At 37.2% G+C, this 18,469-nt stretch overlaps 1 protein-coding gene across 1 annotated transcript; it reads right to left on the reverse strand.

Annotated features, from left to right (window-relative positions):
• Positions 1 to 1,037: 1,037 nt before the first annotated feature.
• Positions 1,038 to 10,615, reverse strand: LOC108330854 (ras-related protein RABC1). Its single transcript, XM_017565434.2, has 7 exons — positions 10,458 to 10,615; positions 10,183 to 10,319; positions 9,863 to 9,931; positions 9,671 to 9,736; positions 2,862 to 2,983; positions 1,528 to 1,656; positions 1,038 to 1,367 (listed from the first exon to the last, which is right to left on the reverse strand). Exons 2-7 carry the CDS (start codon positions 10,313 to 10,315, stop codon positions 1,269 to 1,271), a joined length of 618 nt encoding a protein of 205 aa, XP_017420923.1. The 5' UTR covers positions 10,316 to 10,319; positions 10,458 to 10,615; the 3' UTR covers positions 1,038 to 1,268.
• Between the last annotated feature and the right edge of the window lie 7,854 nt (positions 10,616 to 18,469).

Genomic DNA, 18,469 nt, shown 5'->3' on the forward strand with positions numbered 1-18,469 from the left:
ACCCAAAACCGTTAATACCGTTATGCTTTCCATTTTTCAACCAAACGTCTCTTGTTCCACCGAATGACTACTTCCCCCTCTTCCTCAGCCGTTTGACATTCACCTTATGCTCCCACTTCATTTGATCGCTCGTTCCCTGTTGCTCCCACTTCATGCGAACGATCGGTCCCTGCTGCTTTTAACCGTTTGGCTCCTTTCCCGTCACCCTTAGCCGTTTGTTTCTTTCTTCTCTCATAAACTTTCTAGTTCCTATCAAATTCATTAATAGCTAAAGCTGATTGAAGTACTTTGGAACAAATTCTTGGTCAAGCATGGATAAACAGTCTTCTGAGAGACTACAACTTTACTTTCTTAGTCTGCTTAGCACCTCCATATGCTCTATGCATAATATCTCAAGCCTCCTTAACTGTCTTGGCTTTGGAAAGTTTCTCAAAGTTGACAAGATTCACACATTGATGAAGAAGACAATGTGCCTTGAAGTCATTTTTCTTGGCTACAACATCATCCTTCTCACAATTGCCTTCTTTTATAGTTTCCAGGACTTATTGATAACCAAGAATTGCCTTCATTCTTATCACCCAGTCATAATTTTTGCCATCCATAATTGGTAGGATAGACAAAAAATTTCCTCATTCGTTCAAAGTCATGTAAGATCTCAGTATTCTTTGCTCTAGATACCACTTGTTAGAAGGAAGGGAGAGGAAGAATAGAGAGATGTTTCCAAGTATACCTCAATTTTATTACTGTACAAATGGTTTTACAAGCATGACTCTATTTATAGAGTCAACTACAACATACAATCTTTACTTGAATTAGTTACAACAATGAATACATTTAAATTTGTGCATATGTGAAAGCTTGTCTTCCTCCCAATGACTTCTCCGTAGAGAACATGCTCGTCTGGTTTATTGACAAAAACTGTAGTCCTTTACAATTGTTTTCTTTTTTTATTGTACCATACAATTTGAACTGGTTTCCGTAACATGATATCAACTATTCTTGCACGTCTATAAATGAAATTAAATGTGACTCAACGATAAACTATAAAATAAAATAATAATAAAAAAAGCGGATAAGCAACCATCATGATCATGCTACATATAACATTCAAGTCAAATCAGAAACATTAAATTTTGGAGCCTTTTTCGGCAGCTGGTATGAATAATCAATAAACTAGTGTTAGAACTTCGATTCTGGAAACTGATTCAGTGCCCGTGGAGATCTATCTATGCAGTTTGTTTGGAGTGAAAATAGCTAGCTTGTTAATATCAGCAACAACTAGTTGTGGCATTGTTGGCTGGCTTGTCCTTAAATATGTTCCTTTTACTCTTAACACCCTCTGCTAAGAGGCTAGGCGTATCCAGAATCTGATGCACACACAGAACAATAAAAAAGTTAGCCATTTTCTATGATATTAACAGTTCATAATCACGATTCATAGAATGCTTATTTGCTTCCAAGTTTCCCAAGTTATCTCTGTATACGGTGGGCATATATATATATATATATATATGTTACTCAGTATACCTTTAGAACAAGTTCTTCAAAGCATTGTTGTACGTTAACTCGAGTTTTAGCACTGCATTCGATAAATAGGCAACCACACTCCCGGGCAAAGTCTACTGCCTCTTTCTTGGTTACAACTCTATCACCCTCCTGAAAAGTAAATGTTATCCACATGCATGTCATGTCCTCTAACGAAGACCGTGAAAAGAAATATTTAGTTATGGTGACAGGTTCTAATCACACAAATTCAAGATGAAACATACATTTTGAAAAGCTCTAACACCAAGGACAACACATAAGCACTAGGTCACTGAATCTTTTTGCAATGCCTATAAATAGAAACTCGCTCTGCACATAAAAACTTGATGAAACATTCATGAAAGACTCATTTACATGCATAAGCCCTTATTCTTTCATTCTTCAAGGCTTCTACTGCTTGAGAAACTTTCTCTTAAGACAACTTGTAAAAGAGTATGCTTTCATTGTATATCCTTCATGTTTGTGTGAGGTTAGATTTTAGACAATGAGTGATTGTATTTCATATCCATTTAGATGAGTGTGAAACCTAATAAAAACAACTTTATTATTGTATAGTCACGAAAGACTCTATGTACTTAGACTGGAGAGACATTGTGTACTCACCACTAAACTCAAGGGAGTTTAGTAGATGGTCTCGAAAGACTTTATTTACTTATGTAACCCAGAAGTGACACTAGAGAATACTTGTAAACAATTGATGGTTCAGTGGAACCCTTTGCAATTTGCACCAAAGGGATGAATCAGTATATAAACCAAAGTATTCATTGTATCTTTTTATTACTCATATAGTGTTTCTCTTAGTGTCTTAGTCATCTGAAAGAACATTGTAAAAACCTTTTGAGAACACTTTAAAACTTATAGACAACCCCCTTCAGACGTCTAATTGAACGACTTGAGAAAATCTTCAACACAATGTTTCAACTCTACTTAAACCCTCATTTTAGAACTAACCTTTTCTTTGAGGTGGGAGTTGGTCGAAGAAGAGTGTCCCACTTTATGACAAATGCCCGGGAAACTATGTCCTATTAGTGTTTTCTTTGTTTTAAGTGTAATACAGTAGTAAATCTCAAGTTTGTCCGAACCTCCTCTAAATAGTGATTACGTAGCATGTCCAATGGCTAGTTTAAGTGCTTAATCTCCATTTAAAATGTAATCATATATTATTATTTTTTTTTCACAGATTGAAATCTTGAAAATCATATTGAGATTAGCTAACATCATAGATAAATGGTGGCGTTAGATAACTTAAAATTTATCTCATCATATTAAGTTCCCGATAACTATGTAACTAAAAAACTTGGCATAATAGAAGATACCTTATCCACTTTGTTTCCAACAAGCATCTTGATGCATTCCAAATTTGTTGAATAAAGTTCTATTTCCTTTGACCATATTTCAGCAAGATTCGTAAACGATTCCCGCCGAGTTACATCATATACTGCACCAGTTTGAGAAAAATAAAAATCCAGTAAAATTTTAAAATATATCTCGAGGAAGTTCTATCTCCTTATTTCCAAATCAATGCATCATTCCTACGAACAGCTAAATTCACTTAATAAGCCGAGGCATGATATATGTAGGAAAGTTTGTTTTGTAAGCAGAGAAAAGTGAACACAAAGAAGCTTATCTTTACCCTTTGCTTTCATATGGGCACCTTCACCTTTCATTTCATCCCTAGATTAATCCTATATCGGTAGCCCCTTCTGTTAACTAGAGAGTTACGTCGCTTATGAAAATAAATCCTGTCCACTGAATTGTTTCATTTTTATAAATCACTTTTCCCAAAATTTTTAAAAAGCAAAATCAATCTAGAATTCCATTAAGGTAGGTAAAACAGACTCACTTTCATGTTTGGTGGCTTCAACAATCATTGGTTAGTATGTAAGGTGTGCATTTTTTTGCAAATTAAATATTTTTCTCTTCATTTCTTATTATGTAAGGGGCAAGGTTTCAATCCAGAGGTTGCTTAAATACACTAAAAAGTCTGAAACTATTGCTAAAAAAAGACTTACTTCCAGTTCAAGCAAAAATGCCAGAGAAATTAGTTCAGATAATGAAAGATGAATGGGTAGCAAAGCCTAACTCCAAGGGCCTGCACAGGTCAACATTTTAGACCCTTGGTAAGACATTTTAAAAGTTTATCGTAGCAGTTTATTTACAAGTTAGTAAATTTGCCCCCCTCGCAAAACAAAAAAAAAAATCCAGAGCTTTATGATTCAGCTTTTGGATGCTTGCAAGAAGTTGTTGAATTTTTTACTTCCTTGGTAAATCTTTGAATTTTTTATGCAAAGTGCTTAATAGGTTTCTGGTAAAGAAACCTTATCCTTCACCCAACTAACACACTCAAACAGAGCAAAAGTTTTGTATAACCTCTGACTTTATTGATTTCCAAGAAAGAATACAAGAATGAAACAATAAGGGAGCCTAATCTCCCCCAACAAGACTAAACAGTCTGTTATACACTTGAATTGCCAAAAGTCCCTCTCCTCTCCCCATCTCAACAATTTATACAAAAGTCTATTCCTGCTCTTCCTAACTGTTAACACAGTTAGGTAACTAACTCCCTCTAACTGTTAACTAACACTTGACTAACCTCTCTTCCTCCTTACATAAACTCTCAACTTCCTATCATTACCCTCCCCTCCATTTTCAACCTTGTCCTCAAGGTTGAACTCCGGAAATTGGTCCTTGATTGTTGCTAAATCTTCCCATCTCGCCCCTTCTACACCCCCGGTCTGCCACTCTACCAGCACCTGTTGACACCCCTCATCTCCCTGCTGTATTTGTCTGCGCTCCAGGATCTTTATTGGCCAAAAAGCAGGTCCCGCTTCCTGCAACTCCTCGGGTAAACCTTTTTCCACTATTTGATCTCCCACCGCTTTTTTTAATTGAGAAGCATGGATCACCGAGTGAATTCGCGCTGCCTCGGGAAGCTCCAGCCTAAAAGCCACATTGCCAACCTGCTGTAAGACTTTGAATGGCCCAAAATATCTAGCTGACAACTTTGGTTGTAGTCACACCGGCATGGAAGACTGTCTGTGTGGCCTTATCTTCAGATATACCCAATCCCCCACTTTTATATCCACTTCTCTTCTCTTTTTATTAGCTTGGTGTGTCATCAAATCCTGGGCACGACTTAAATGATATTTCAACTGCTTCAGGGCCTCATCTCTCGTCATGAGATCTTGTGCTACAGCTTCAACCTGTGTTTCTCCTGGAATAAACCGACTGAAAGAGGGAGGGGGCCTTCCGTATACGGTCTCAAATGGCGTGCATCTTGCTGCCCCTTGGTAGCTTGTGTTGTACCAAAATTCTGCCCAGGGTAACATTGGATACCAGCTCTTGGGCTGTTAAGAACAAAAACACCGCAGGTAACCTTCAACTATGTTGTTCACAACCTCCGTTTGCCCATCCGTTTTCGGATGGTAAGATGTGCTCATCTTGAGCTTAGTCCCTTGCATTTTAACCAGCTCCCTCCAAAAAATGCTCAAGAATAAGGGATCTCTGTCACTCACCACTGACACTGGGATCCCATGCAACTTGATTACCTCCTTAGCAAATACATCAGCGACTGTTTTTGCAGAATACGGGTGCTTTAATGCCAAAAAATGAGCATATTTACTCAGCCGGTCAACAACCACCATGATAGCATCATATCCTTGTGACTTAGGTAATCTCACTATGAAGTCTAGGCTAATTTCCTCCCACACTGCCTACGGAATTGGTAAAGGCTGTAACAAGCCTTGAGGGGATGCTATTACGTATTTGTGCTGCTGGCACACTGCACAACATGCTACAAATTCTGTAATCTCCTTCTTCATTCCCACCCAATACAAAGATTGGGCTATTCTTCTATAAGTTCTGTAGACTCCCGAATGCCCCCCGGTCTTTGTCACATGAAATTCCTCAAGTAACTTAGGGATCCAAGTTGAGTTTGCCGATATTACCAGTCGGCCTTTATAATGCAGCCTTTCGTTCTCTAAAGTGTACGCCCCTTGCGAGTTGGGATCACGTTTCAAACCAGCGATCACCTTCTGTAACTCGGAATCCTCCTTTACCTCCTTCAAGATCTCTTGGAAGTCTGGCCAAAATGGCTTAGAGATAGCTTGCAACTCCCTTTCTTCCCGTTCCCCTTCATGTTTCCTCGAAAGAGCGTCGACAGCCTGGTTCATACTACCTTTCCTATACACGATCTCAAATTCATAACCCATCAACTTCGCTAACCAGTTTTGCTGACTCTGGGTAGTAATCCGCTGCTCTAACAAATATTTCAAGCTACGCTGGTCTGTGTGCACCGTGAATTTTCTTCCCACCAAGTACGGTCTCCAGTGTTGGATGGCTAAAACCAAAGCCATTAACTCTTTCTCGTAGATCGATTTACTTAAGGTGTTCTCCGATAAGGCCTTACTGTAGAAGGCGATGGGTCTCCTGTTTTGGGTCAGCACGGCACCTATTCCTCCTCCTGAGGCATCGCATTCAATATGGAACTCTTGGTTGAAATCGGGCAACTCCAACACGGGCCCCGACGTGATAGCTGTCTTTAATTCGTCCATAGCTTGCTTTGCCTGCTCATTCCACGTGAATCTCCCCTTTTTGAGTAACTCTGTCAATGGTTTTGCTATTTTGCCATAGCCTGCCACGAACCTCCGATAGTAACCGGTGAGCCCCAGGAACCCTCTCAACGCTTTTAAGTTTTTGGGTTCTTCCCATTCAACCACCGCTCTAATTTTATCACCGTCCATTTCCACCCCTTGTTCGGAAATTTGATGGCCCAAGTAACATATCTTCCTTCTTCCAAAATCACACTTTTTCCGGTTGGCCACCCACCCATTTCGTTCCAGCAGCTGCATCACCATACCCAGCTGCTTTAAATGATCCACCTAGTTTGCACTATAGACGAGAATATCGTCGAAAAACACCAGCACCCATTTCCTAAGATAGGTTGTAACAGCTGGTTCATTGTACTCTGAAAAGTGGTCGGCGCATTCATAAGTCCGAACGGCATCACAAGAAACTCGAAATGTCCCAGGTGGGTGCGGAAGGCGGTCTTGGCCACGTCCTCTTCCTCCATTATGATCTGGTGGTACCCAGATTTCAAATCGATCTTTGAGAAGTACTTGGCCCCTCTTAATTCGTCCAGCAGCTCCTCTATCACCGGAATAGGGAATCTGTCCGATACAGTGGCCTTGTTCAGAGCTCGGTAATCCACACAAAAGCGCCAACTCCCATCCTTCTTCTTCACGAGGATGACCGGGCTGGAAAACAGGCTCGTACTGTGGCGTATGATCCCGGGCTTCAACATATCGTCCACCTGTTTTTCGATCTCCCCTTTCAGAATGTGAGGATAGCGGTATGGCCTCACATTTATAGGGTCTACACCCACTTTCAACTTGATTCGGTGTTGTAGGTGACGTGTTGGGGGCAGCTCGTGCACATCTTGGAATAAGCGATAGTGGGTTTGCAGCAGCTTTTCCAGTTCAGCTTGTTGTTGGCCTGTCACATTTGTTCCCCACTCACCGTCTTCAGCTGTCTCTATTGCACTTAAACCCCACACCAATGCTCCTGACTCAGCGTTATCTCCCAGCTTCCACAAAGATCTCGCTTTCACCAGTTGGCGCGATAGGGCTGGATCACCCTTGATCGTGATCTGTTTATTCCCCACCATATATTCCATTGTCATGCTACCCCAGTTCGTCCACACTTCGCCCAATTTAGCCAACCATGCAACCCCCAGAATAACATCGACGCCCCCCAACTCAAAAACATGGAACTCTTCCTCCACATCCACACCCTCCAGTCGGATAATCACCCCTTCACATCGTCCTTGGGTAATCCGTCAACACCTGTCGCCCAAACTCACGGGGTATGGTACCGTATCGATCACCGGCAAGCCCAGCTCTTCCGTGGTCCTCTTACTGATATAGTTGTGGCTCGCTCCGCTGTCTATGAGCACCACCACCCTCCGTTCACCAATTTTCCCCGTCAACTTTAAGGTTCCCGGGTTGGTCCAGCCTTCTGCCGAGCACGCGAATAGCTCCATCACTTTTTCCTCCTGGTCGCCGTTTACCTCACCCTCTTCCCTTTCGTCTTCGTCCTCTGCTAGCAATAACACCCGTAGGCTCCTCTCGGCGCATCGATGGCCTGGTGCAAACGGGCCACCACATCGAAAGCAACGCCCCTCCTCCTTTCTCTTAAGAAACTCGGGGTAGGGTAAGTTTCGAACCATTCGACCTCGACCTTCTCCCTCAATCGCAGCACTCCCCCTCGCTACGGTGTTAGCCGCCGCTCCCTCTCTCCTCGCGGATCCTCCACCCTCGGTTCTTCCCAACGGGTTCGTCATTGGTTTCGCCGATTTTGATCGCGTCACGATACCCATTGATCGCGCACCGAATGGGTTCATCTTGAGTCCACTAGCCTGGCTTCCCTGCGCTTTCATCATCGCATCTTCTACGTCGCGCGCAATCCTCATCGCCTCCATCAACGCCGATGGGTTTTGGATCCGCACCTGACCCTTCACGTCCTCCCGTAAACCGGCTAAGAAGTAGCCCATCACCTGTTCCTCTGGAATCCCCGTCGTCTGCCCCATCAATACTTCAAAATGACGCACGAATTCCTCGACGGTTCCTTCCTGACGCAGAGTAGCCAGTCGCTCGAATACGGTCCCCCTGAATCCACCACCGAAGCGATTAATCATGGCTTCCTTCAACCCGTTCCACGTTCGGTTTCTCGCTTTCTCTTTCCAGAAAGTGAACCAGTACGCCGCGCTGCCCTCTATGCTTACGTAGGCGACCTCCACCTTTTCTTCATCGTTCGTCACCCTTTGTATATCGAAAAACCTTTCTGCCCGATTGAGCCAACTGAGTGGCTCGTCCCCGTCAAAGGTGGGTAACTCAACCTTTTTCCTCCAAGGTTTTTGCGCTCCACTTCTTTCCCCGCTTCCACCGCCTCCGGTCTCCTCATTCCCTCTGTGCCGGTTATCATTCATGGAGCTATCCTCCGAATTACTCTCCGCGTGATTTCCCTGTTTTTCTAGCATTTTCATAATTTGTTGTAAACCGAGACGTACCGCCGTCGACTCCGCCTTCATTCCCTCCACCGTTATCTCAATCGCTTCTAATCTTGCCCCCGTCGTCGTCTCCATCTCTTCACCTCCGCGTCCACAAAATTTGGATCCGGCAAGTCGGACCAAATTGATAGGTTTCTGGTAAAGAAACCTTATCCTTCACCCAACTAACACACTCAAACAGAGCAAAAGTTTTGTATAACCTCTGACTTTATTGATTTCCAAGAAAGAATACAAGAATGAAACAATAAGGGAGCCTAATCTCCCCCAACAAGACTAAACAGTCTGTTATACACTTGAATTGCCAAAAGTCCCTCTCCTCTCCCCATCTCAACAATTTATACAAAAGTCTATTCCCGCTCTTCCTAACTGTTAACACAGTTAGGCAACTAACTCCCTTTTAACTGTTAACTAACAGTTGACTAACCTCTCTTCCTCCTTACATACACTCTCAGCTTCCTATCAGTGCTTTTGAGCAGCTAAAGCTTCCTTACAAATACCTAGATTTACTTGTTTGTTCTTGGTCTGATATGTTCCATGAAGATAAACTTAAAACTAAAATTGCTACCGGATATGGTCTTTTGTAAGCATGAACTTGAAAATGGACCAGCGATGATTCCTTTACTTTTTTCTCAGTTCAGAAATAACTCATTGTTCAGTGTGATTTACAAAAATAAAAAATACACCAATGACCTAGATTCATTTTAAATAAATGTCCCTGATTCATTCACTGTTAGCGACTTAAACCAAGTTAACAAAAGGGTCTCTGGAGATACGAGGAGTTTGAGGACTAACCATGACAAAGTAAAAGTTGAAGACTTCAATTATAAAAGGTGTATAGTTCAAGCTGGCTGTTTACACTTTTTTTCCTTTATTATTTACTGAACAATGTCTTTATCATTTATCAATGAATGCACAGTTGAGTTCTCTCAAGCAACGTGAATGCTTTTCAACTCTCACAATGATATTGAAGTGATGTTCATGCAAATTCAAAACATTTCACCCAATTAATAAATATGACTGGGAGGGAGGTGAATGAGAAGACAGAGAATTGAAACTCACCCATAATGATCCCTTGTGCCCCTCGGTAATAAGAACTCGTTAATGTTCTGAATCTCTCTTGACCAGCTGCATAATTTAATCACACCATATCATTATCCATACTTAGCACTACTATACTGAGCAAAAATTTGCAGAAACATAATCTTATAAAGTGGAACATCAATTAATAAATAAATAAACATAGGTGAACACCTGTGTCCCAAATGGCAAGCTTCAGCCTTTTTCCTTCGATGTTCAAATACTTGACCTTAAAATCAACCCCTACATTGAGAGATAAAACAAACAAGATATAAAAGCATGAACCTCGAGACCAACTTTTTTTTTTTTTGCAAACAATCAGAGAGCATTATGCCTAAACAAGAACAATGGTGACATTTCACACTGAATATGTAGCACTAGCAATCCTATGGCCTGTGACAATGCCAATGAGATGCTTAACCCTTGATTAAAGAAAAAAGGAACACGAGTTACGGAAATGTGCAAAAAATAAGAATAAGTATATATAAACGAACCAATTGTAGGAGAAAGATCTTCAAAGGAATCAGAGGTGAAACTGAGGAGGAGACTACTCTTGCCAACACCCGAGTCCCCAATCATCAACAACTTAAACAAATATTCGAATTCCGGGGATGAACTTGAATCCATCGCACTGATTCAACGATCAAATAGCAATTTAAAACAAAATAATCAAACATGCATTTGATTCTGAAACTCATTTGATCGATAAGAAAAATGTGCACTGATATCAAAATAAAGTGATTAAAAAAAGAGAGAGAAATTAGCATACCTAAGATTATTTAGAGAATCAAAGAACTGGTAGCAGAGGAATTCAGGATGCAACAATAACAAGGAAAATAAAACGGAACTTTGTCCGAATTACCGGGTCACCGTTCCACTTTTCTCTTTTATTTCTACTCAATTCTTTCTAATCATTATCATTAGAGATTTAATTTTTGTCGCTATAACTAGCCACCGTTACCATGACAAATATTGAACAAATAATTCAAATAAGATTTAACAAAAATAAAAATTCAGAGAGAAACTAATTAATAATCAATGCATTGTTTGATAACTAGTTTTTTAACCCGTGCAACTCACGGGATATTTATGCGATGTTAATATTTGTTCTTTGTCAAAAGAAGTTTTAATTATTGATGACATATATTCAATTAATAAGAATATTTAAAAAGAAATTATTTTAATAATTTGAATATGTTTAAATGTAATAAATGATAGTAGTTTGAATAATATACTGGTAAAATCTATTTAAATTGACAAAGATAATATTTTGACAAATATTGCATTAAAAATTTGATTTTACTAAAATGTAAGAGATAAATCATAAACAACTTTGTTATTGTTATTGTTGATAGATGGTATAAAAATTCGCATTCATATTTAAAATGAGAGAACGCAAACAATGAAGATGCACCGGATCGTGTTCAATAATAATATTTAGGTTTAATTATTTAGAATATCCTTATTTTTCAGGAATTTCTCAATTAGGTTCTTATATTATAAAATCTCTCAATTAAGTCCTTGAATATGAAAAGTTGAATCAATTTAGACCTTGCCGTTAATTAGGCTGGATGACGTTAAAAATTTTGATGCGTGACTTGGTGACATGAGCAAGTTGTTTTGACGTGGCATACATTGGTCGCTGAGTTGACTTTCTTTTAAATAAGTTGGTGGTCAGCCAGGTGGTCGACCACTCGGCCTGGTGGTCGGCCAATCAGCCTCGTGGTCGGTCAATCAGTCTGATAGTCGGCCACTCAGCCTGACAGTCGGTCACTCGGTCTGGAGGTTGGCCACTTGGCCTGGTAATCGGTCACTCGGTCTGGCGGTTGGCCACTCAGCCTAGTGGTCGGTCTGGTGGTCAACCACTCGGCCTAGTGGTCAGCCACTCGGAATGGTGGTCAACCACTCGGCCTGGTGGTCGGTCGACCACTAGGCCGAGTGGCCGACCACCAAACCGAGCACTAGGCCGAGTGACTGAGCACCAGGCCGAGTGGCCGACCACCAGACCGACCACCAGGCCGAGTGGCCAACCACCAACTTATTTGAAAGAAAGCCAACTCAGCGACCAATGTATGCCACGTCATAACAACTTGCTCATGTCACCAAGCCACACATCAAAATTTTTAACGTCGTCCAGCCTAATTAACGACAAGCTCTAAATTGATTCAATTTTATACAATAAAAGACCTAATTGGGACAATTTAGAATACGAGGAGTTATTTGAGACAAACCTCCACATTCAAAAGGATTAAACTTAATACTTACAATAAAGTGATGTTAACATAAATATAATAATTTTTAATATGATAAATGACTAATATTCCAATACCCTGTAATGTAATAGATGTAATAGTTAATATAGAGTATGTTTATTTCATATTTTTTTAAAATTATTTCCGAATGTAGGTTGAGATCAACCCTTCAAATTTTAGTGAGTCATTTGGGATCAAAAAGTTATTTTGAAGTCCAAGTCTTATCACAATTGTTTGTCCAAATTGTTCCAGAAGATGTATGTAAATGATATTCTCGTATCAAAGTCAGTTTAATGTTGAAAGTTTATTAATAACAGAATAAATGTACGTTACTTATATCTTTAGCTTTCCTTATCTTAAATCTATATTTATTGGTTTTGAAGTAAGCTTTTGATTAATATTGGATTAATATTTCTTTGAAACGATGCAACTGCTTGGATTTGGATGAGGTATGTTAGTATTTATTTTGACAGTTAAGTTGAGTCTTTTGATCTTCGATTTTGAATTCTCATTTGCATTTCTGACTCCACTCGTTCTTATTCTTCATTTTGGACATACTATCATTGCTGCTAGTTAACATTTTAAGTGTTTTTTATTTGTAAAAGTTGGAACTTTGGTATGGCAATGATATATTACAGTATAAATTTCATGCAGATACAAGCTTTTACTATTTTCAATGTGATTTATAAAAGCATATTACAATAGAGTTGCTTTGTTTTATAAGTTGTTGTAATAGTTGTAATGATATTTGATGGCACAAAAATATGTTCAATTCGAAGAAACTTTTTTTTGATACTGGGGCAATCAATAGTTACCAGGATGTAACTATTTCAGAGATCCTAATGGTAATGTTATGAAAATTGAATTCGAAAAATCCTTGCAGCAGAGATGTTTGTTTGATGCAAATGTTGAGATCATCAATCTTTATAAGTTGTCTCGTCCTCATTTTCTTGTCACTGCTTTTTTGGGTGACCGATTCTTTGAGTTAAGAATCTTCAGTACACAATGGGAAGAGATAGAATATCCCCATTTCATGCATTATCCATAACTGCGTTTCAGGTTTTTCCGTTGCTAAATTAACTGAAGATCATGAAGTACATATAAATTACGTCACATGAAATACCTTTCATTTTAGAATGCTTTCTTTGGTTGGAATAGAAGCTACTTATGGTAAACCTATGAGTCCCACTACTGAACCTGATGCTCCACCTGGATTCGAATCTCCAATGTTTCATTATTTCATGGTCAAAATGCTAAGTGCTTCTAATGTTCCAAAGTCTTTGTTAGTATTTGAAGTTGTGAAAGAAATAGTTGATGAAGTAGATAAAATGAGGAGATAGTAGAATATGAAAATAGTAGTTTTCTTAGTTGTATTATATGTTGTCTTACATTAAATTAAATGGTAGAGTATATGAATATTTATAGATCCATAGATTATTCTAGAAAATAGTCACAACTTATGTGAAATGTTATAGATACTTACCTATGTAGAATGTTTTTTATTTTTTTTTCTTTCTATCTTGGGATTTTCTACAATATTCTAGAATTTTTCTTAATTTTAATACTTTTATCTTAGGATTTTCTACCTTCTTTTAGAATTTGCATTACACTTTAATACTCCTCCTTAATGCAAAATACTCCTCCTTAATGCAAATTCAATAACTTTACATGGTGTGTAATAGTTCAAATCTTGATCTTAGCAATACCTTTGTAAAAATATCTACAATTTAGTCTTCGGTTGTGCGACTAGAGCAAATGTCTCATTGTAATCGATTCTTGGTTGTTGTGAGTAGCCTTTAGCAACCAATCTTGCCTTGTAATTTTGTATAGTTCCATTAAGATTAAGCTTTGTTTTATATATCCATTTCACTCCAATGATGTATTTTTCATAACGGTAGTATACGAGTTCCCAAGTAATATTCTTCTCAATCACTTTAATTAGCCTTGACCTATACTTCTTGACGTGATGCTTCTTCAAAACAGTTAGGCTCAATCATGACCATATTGCAAGTTTCGTATATGTCAACCAAATCTAACTCTTCTTGGAATGGATTCAGGTAAAGAATCTAGTTGTTGTTGTTGTTGTTGTGGAGGTGGAGAAAGCATACTTGGATCTTTTGCCTTTTCTTGAATTTCTTCTTGAGGGAACTAATATGTTGCTTTTAACAACTTTTTCTTCTTCCTAATTCCAAGAAGCATTTTCATCAACTTCAAAATCTCGACTAATGATTTTTGTTTATAGGTTGTAGACTCAATAACCTTTTAGTTGTGTGTTATATCTCAAGAGTATTCTTCGTATAGTCTTGTCTTCAAGCTTGTGCCTCCTTTGATCAGGAACATGTATGTAGTAGATAGATCCAAATACTCATAGGTGTTTAGCTTATGGCTTTCTTCCACTTCAAACTTCAATAGTAGTCTTGTCTTTAACTACCTTTGTTGGACATCTGATTACAATGTAAACTACAGTGTAGACTACTTTGTCCCAAAAAGTGTTAAACATACTTTTCTATTTTACCATTGATCTTGTCATCTCCATGATTGTGTGATTCTTTTTCTCTGACACATCGTTTTTTTGTGGAGTATATTTGACTGTCAGTTGTCACTCTATGCCTTTATCTTCACAAATTTTGTCAAACTCATAAGATATGTACCCCTTTCCACGATTACTTATAAGTACTTCTATTTGTTTTTCATTTTGCTTCTCAACAAAGGCCTTGAATTTCTTAAATACTCCGAAGACTTCTGACTTTGCCTTTAAGAAATAGACCCATGTCATTCTAAAGAAGTCGTCAATGAAGATGATGAAATACTTGTTGTTGTGATGTGAAGGTGTTCTCATAAGTCCACAAACATCGATATGAATCAACTCCAATAAGTCTTTTGCTCTTCATGCTTTGTCTGTTGAGAATGGTAATTGGTGTTGTTTGTCGAGGAGACATCCTTTGCATAATTCATTATTCTCCTTCAAGCATGGAAGATCTCTCATAATGTTTTTCTAATATAGAAGCTTTAAGGCATGTGTGTTAAAGTGAGCCATGAGTTATCAACTTCTACCTTCATGGTAATATTAGTTCTAGGTTTGAAGCTTATAGGAAAACTTTTATTTCTCTTCTTTGTTTTTATTTGGCCAATTTTTATCCTTCTACTACCATAAATTTTGCATGTATCTTTCTCAAAGTGAAGAGAATATCCATTCTCTGTCATTTGACCAATACTTAAAAGATTTTCTTTAAGATTAGGAACTAGTAAAACATCCTTTGATTAATTTCGTACATTTCTTTGTCTTCACCATGACAGTTCCTTTGCCTCGAGATTCCACTGTGGTGCCATTTTCCAACCAAACTTTGACATTGATAGATTTATTTTCAAATTAATTATCAATCTTCTTCCATTGCAAATAATCACTTAGGTATTCAAGAAGTTCAAATTCATCAACCTTAACATTATTAACAATCATGTAAATTTAGTTGAACTAGTATACAATAAAATCTCTACATTGTTGGACATATAATTATACATATATTCTTGTGCAAAAGCAATAAACCTCAACATTTTGAATGATATTCTCTAATTGGTCATCTTATGACTAAATGAACAACCACTTTTGCTTGGAAATGTCTTTGCAAATCTAACAATTCACCATGTTATGTTCATATCATATAATTTTTAAGAAAGTCATGACTTAGAAGATGCTCTATAATCTTTGTAATATGTAGTCTTTTTCCCTTCAAACATATTACACATGGATACTTGATCCTCACTCCATCATAATTGTTACAAACATTATGATACACTAAAATCATTTTAATCATGACTTTTATGTACTAATTGAATGTAACTTTAGTTCATACTTACATTCTATAATGCATGATTGATGTTAAATTTCATCACCATGTACTAATTTTTTTAACATTTGGTTTAATTAATTTTAGTATCACCATTAGGATGATATTTTTAGTTTTGTCTTGTTATTGTGAATGTAATCAACTTGATCCCATCCTTTTCGAAACAAATCAATGTAGTTTCTTTCATCAAAGTGATAATAACAACATTATAATTAAGATGTGTGTCATGAGCAATGAATGATATCTAGTTGACTTATTACTAGAAGTGCCAAACGATACGAGTAGCCAATACCACATGACATGAGTAATAAATGTCATATGTCATTGTAGTAACATAGTCACCATGAATTTGATAGAAAGGATTTTATTGATTTATTTAAAAAAAAAAAAGAACAAATTAAAACTAATAGGACAAAATTGAAAAATCATCACAGTAGAAGGATAAAAAATCTATTAAATTTTAATATAAACTAATTAAATTGTAAACATATTTAACTCTATAATAAAATTTAATTCTATAGATTTTTTGTAATATTATAACTATAATAAAATAACATACATAACAAACAAACATGTAATTTTGGTATACTACTTTTGAGGAGGAGTGGTGGGAAGAAGAAAGAAACATGGGTTGTTAGTATGACTTTAATATGAAAGACAATAAAAGCACAATGTGAGAGGGGAGAAGAGAGAAGAGTGGAAGAAAGAATGATAATGGGTGTCACTAACGACACATAATAGGAGAAAATGGAAGGACATGAGAATTATTGTTTGCATGAAGAAAAAAGAAAAATTGTTGGACATGATCATAGGTAACATTAATTTTTACTTTTTATTTGTGTTAAGTTTTGTGAATAAATAAACTATTTTCTAGCTTTAATCTTGTATAATTCTCAAGTTTATCTTGTTTTTGCATTGTTTTGTATTTTACTGGTGTTGTGCTTGTTTTACCTCTAGTATCTATTTGTGTGAAATAAGGGAATAATAAGAAGCAATTTTGTTAGAGAAAAACAAGCCTAAACTCAAAAAGTGTGATTGAACAAGAAAAATATGATTTTGTGGAAAATACCCACTTCAAACAACACTAGATTCATGTTCAACACTGCAAACACAAAGAAATGATTCACTTGTAAGGCTGCATTGCCACTGACTATTGTCGAGGCGAGCAGAAACCACCATTGGGCATCAGGCTGGGTCGTTGCACGTATTTGGAAAACAAAACTTGAATTATTTAGGTTGTTGGGCGACCATATGGCTCGCCCAACAAGTTGCAAATCAGAGAACACCTAATTTTAAGCTTCGCTATGTTAGAATGAAGTCATTGAGAGAGAGTATCAACCCTAATATCTGAAAATGGGTATTTGATCATGTTTTATGAGAGGTTGGGGTCATTCCTCATTTCGCACAAAGAGAAACATCTTGAGTGCTTTAGAGAGGCTCTTGAAGGTTGTTACGGGTGTTGGGAAGCTTTCCCTTCTCCTCCTTAGATCTCCTTCTTCATCCATAGGGGTTTTCCCCCTTTTGGGTTGGAGAGGAAGATGAACTATGAATTGGAGATGTGGATGCGAATGAAATGTGCAAATGGAGCTTGGAGTTGCTGCTTGGTGCCTTGGCCTTCTTCTTTTCTTTGCTTCCAATTTCTTTCTTATCTCTTCAATTTGTAAACCCTAGGTTCTCCACCATGGATGTTAAACCTATTGTTGATATTAGATGTAATAAATTGAATTATTGTGTATTTTGTGATGTTAGTATATATGTTTTTCCATTTCAATGTTAGTATTTTGTTTTTAATGCTTACTTCTTCTTCTTGCTTGATCACCAATGGCTTTACTTGTAGTTCTTGAGGTGTTGAAAAATATTTTTTAATCTAGAACTAAAATTAATACCTAAAATAGCTTGTATCTAAGGACAATACATGATTCATTACAATTCTTACATTTACTAACTCAATTAAATAATAAAAGTCACAAAAATACAAAGAAACTTTTTTTTTTGTATTTTTATTAAACCGTTGATCTACAATAAAAATTAATATAGAGTATGTACAATTATCAAAACTAGATTTCATCCACTTCATTCCCAAACATTCACAATTATCTCAATTTTAATTTTATGTCAAAATCAAATCACAAATATACTCAAATCATATTTTTAATAACTGAGTCTATAATATATAACTCAATAAGTACCAATTTCTTGAATAGTAAGTGAAGTCATACATTAAGTTTATGTTAGTGATACACTTATCGTATACCAATTATATGGGAGGACATAAAAAAAAACATTCATACTTATAATAATCATCATATGTCCTTCATAAGTTGCATTTATTTACAAAATATCATTGTATATTTTTTCAATAACAATCTTCATTCGGCCATGTAGTGTATGTTTGATTAAGGCTTGTATTAAGGCCTAAGTAGCATAAGATTTCATTAAAGAGGATTTGCTTTTTAAAAGGTAGTCACATGGCACCCTAGGAGTGGAGAATATTTCTTTTTGGTAGTGGCCACATGTCCCACCATTAAAGAAGATTTGCTTTTTGTAGTGACCACATGACACTCTAGGAATAAAGATGATTGTGTTTTGTGAGTGACCACATGTCCTCTCATCATTAGAGAGGTTAGAAAGCCTCGTTTTTGGCCAATGAGAGCAGTGGAAGATCATGCTTTTAGGGTTAGAAG

The sequence above is a fragment of the Vigna angularis genome, chromosome 4, assembly GCF_016808095.1.
Source record: "Vigna angularis cultivar LongXiaoDou No.4 chromosome 4, ASM1680809v1, whole genome shotgun sequence".
NCBI lineage: Eukaryota > Viridiplantae > Streptophyta > Magnoliopsida > Fabales > Fabaceae > Vigna > Vigna angularis.

Bases quoted from the DNA above. Each gene is read 5' to 3' on its own strand.
- LOC108330854 (XM_017565434.2), bottom strand. From the start codon at position 10,315: ATGGATTCAAGTTCATCCCCGGAATTCGAATATTTGTTTAAGTTGTTG. The intron at 9,737-9,862 runs GTGTTCACCTAT...TAAATTATGCAG, and splicing joins GCTTGCCATTTGGGACACAG to CTGGTCAAGAGAGATTCAGA. The intron at 1,368-1,527 runs GTATACTGAGTA...TGTGTGCATCAG, and splicing joins TTGAAGAACTTGTTCTAAAG to ATTCTGGATACGCCTAGCCT.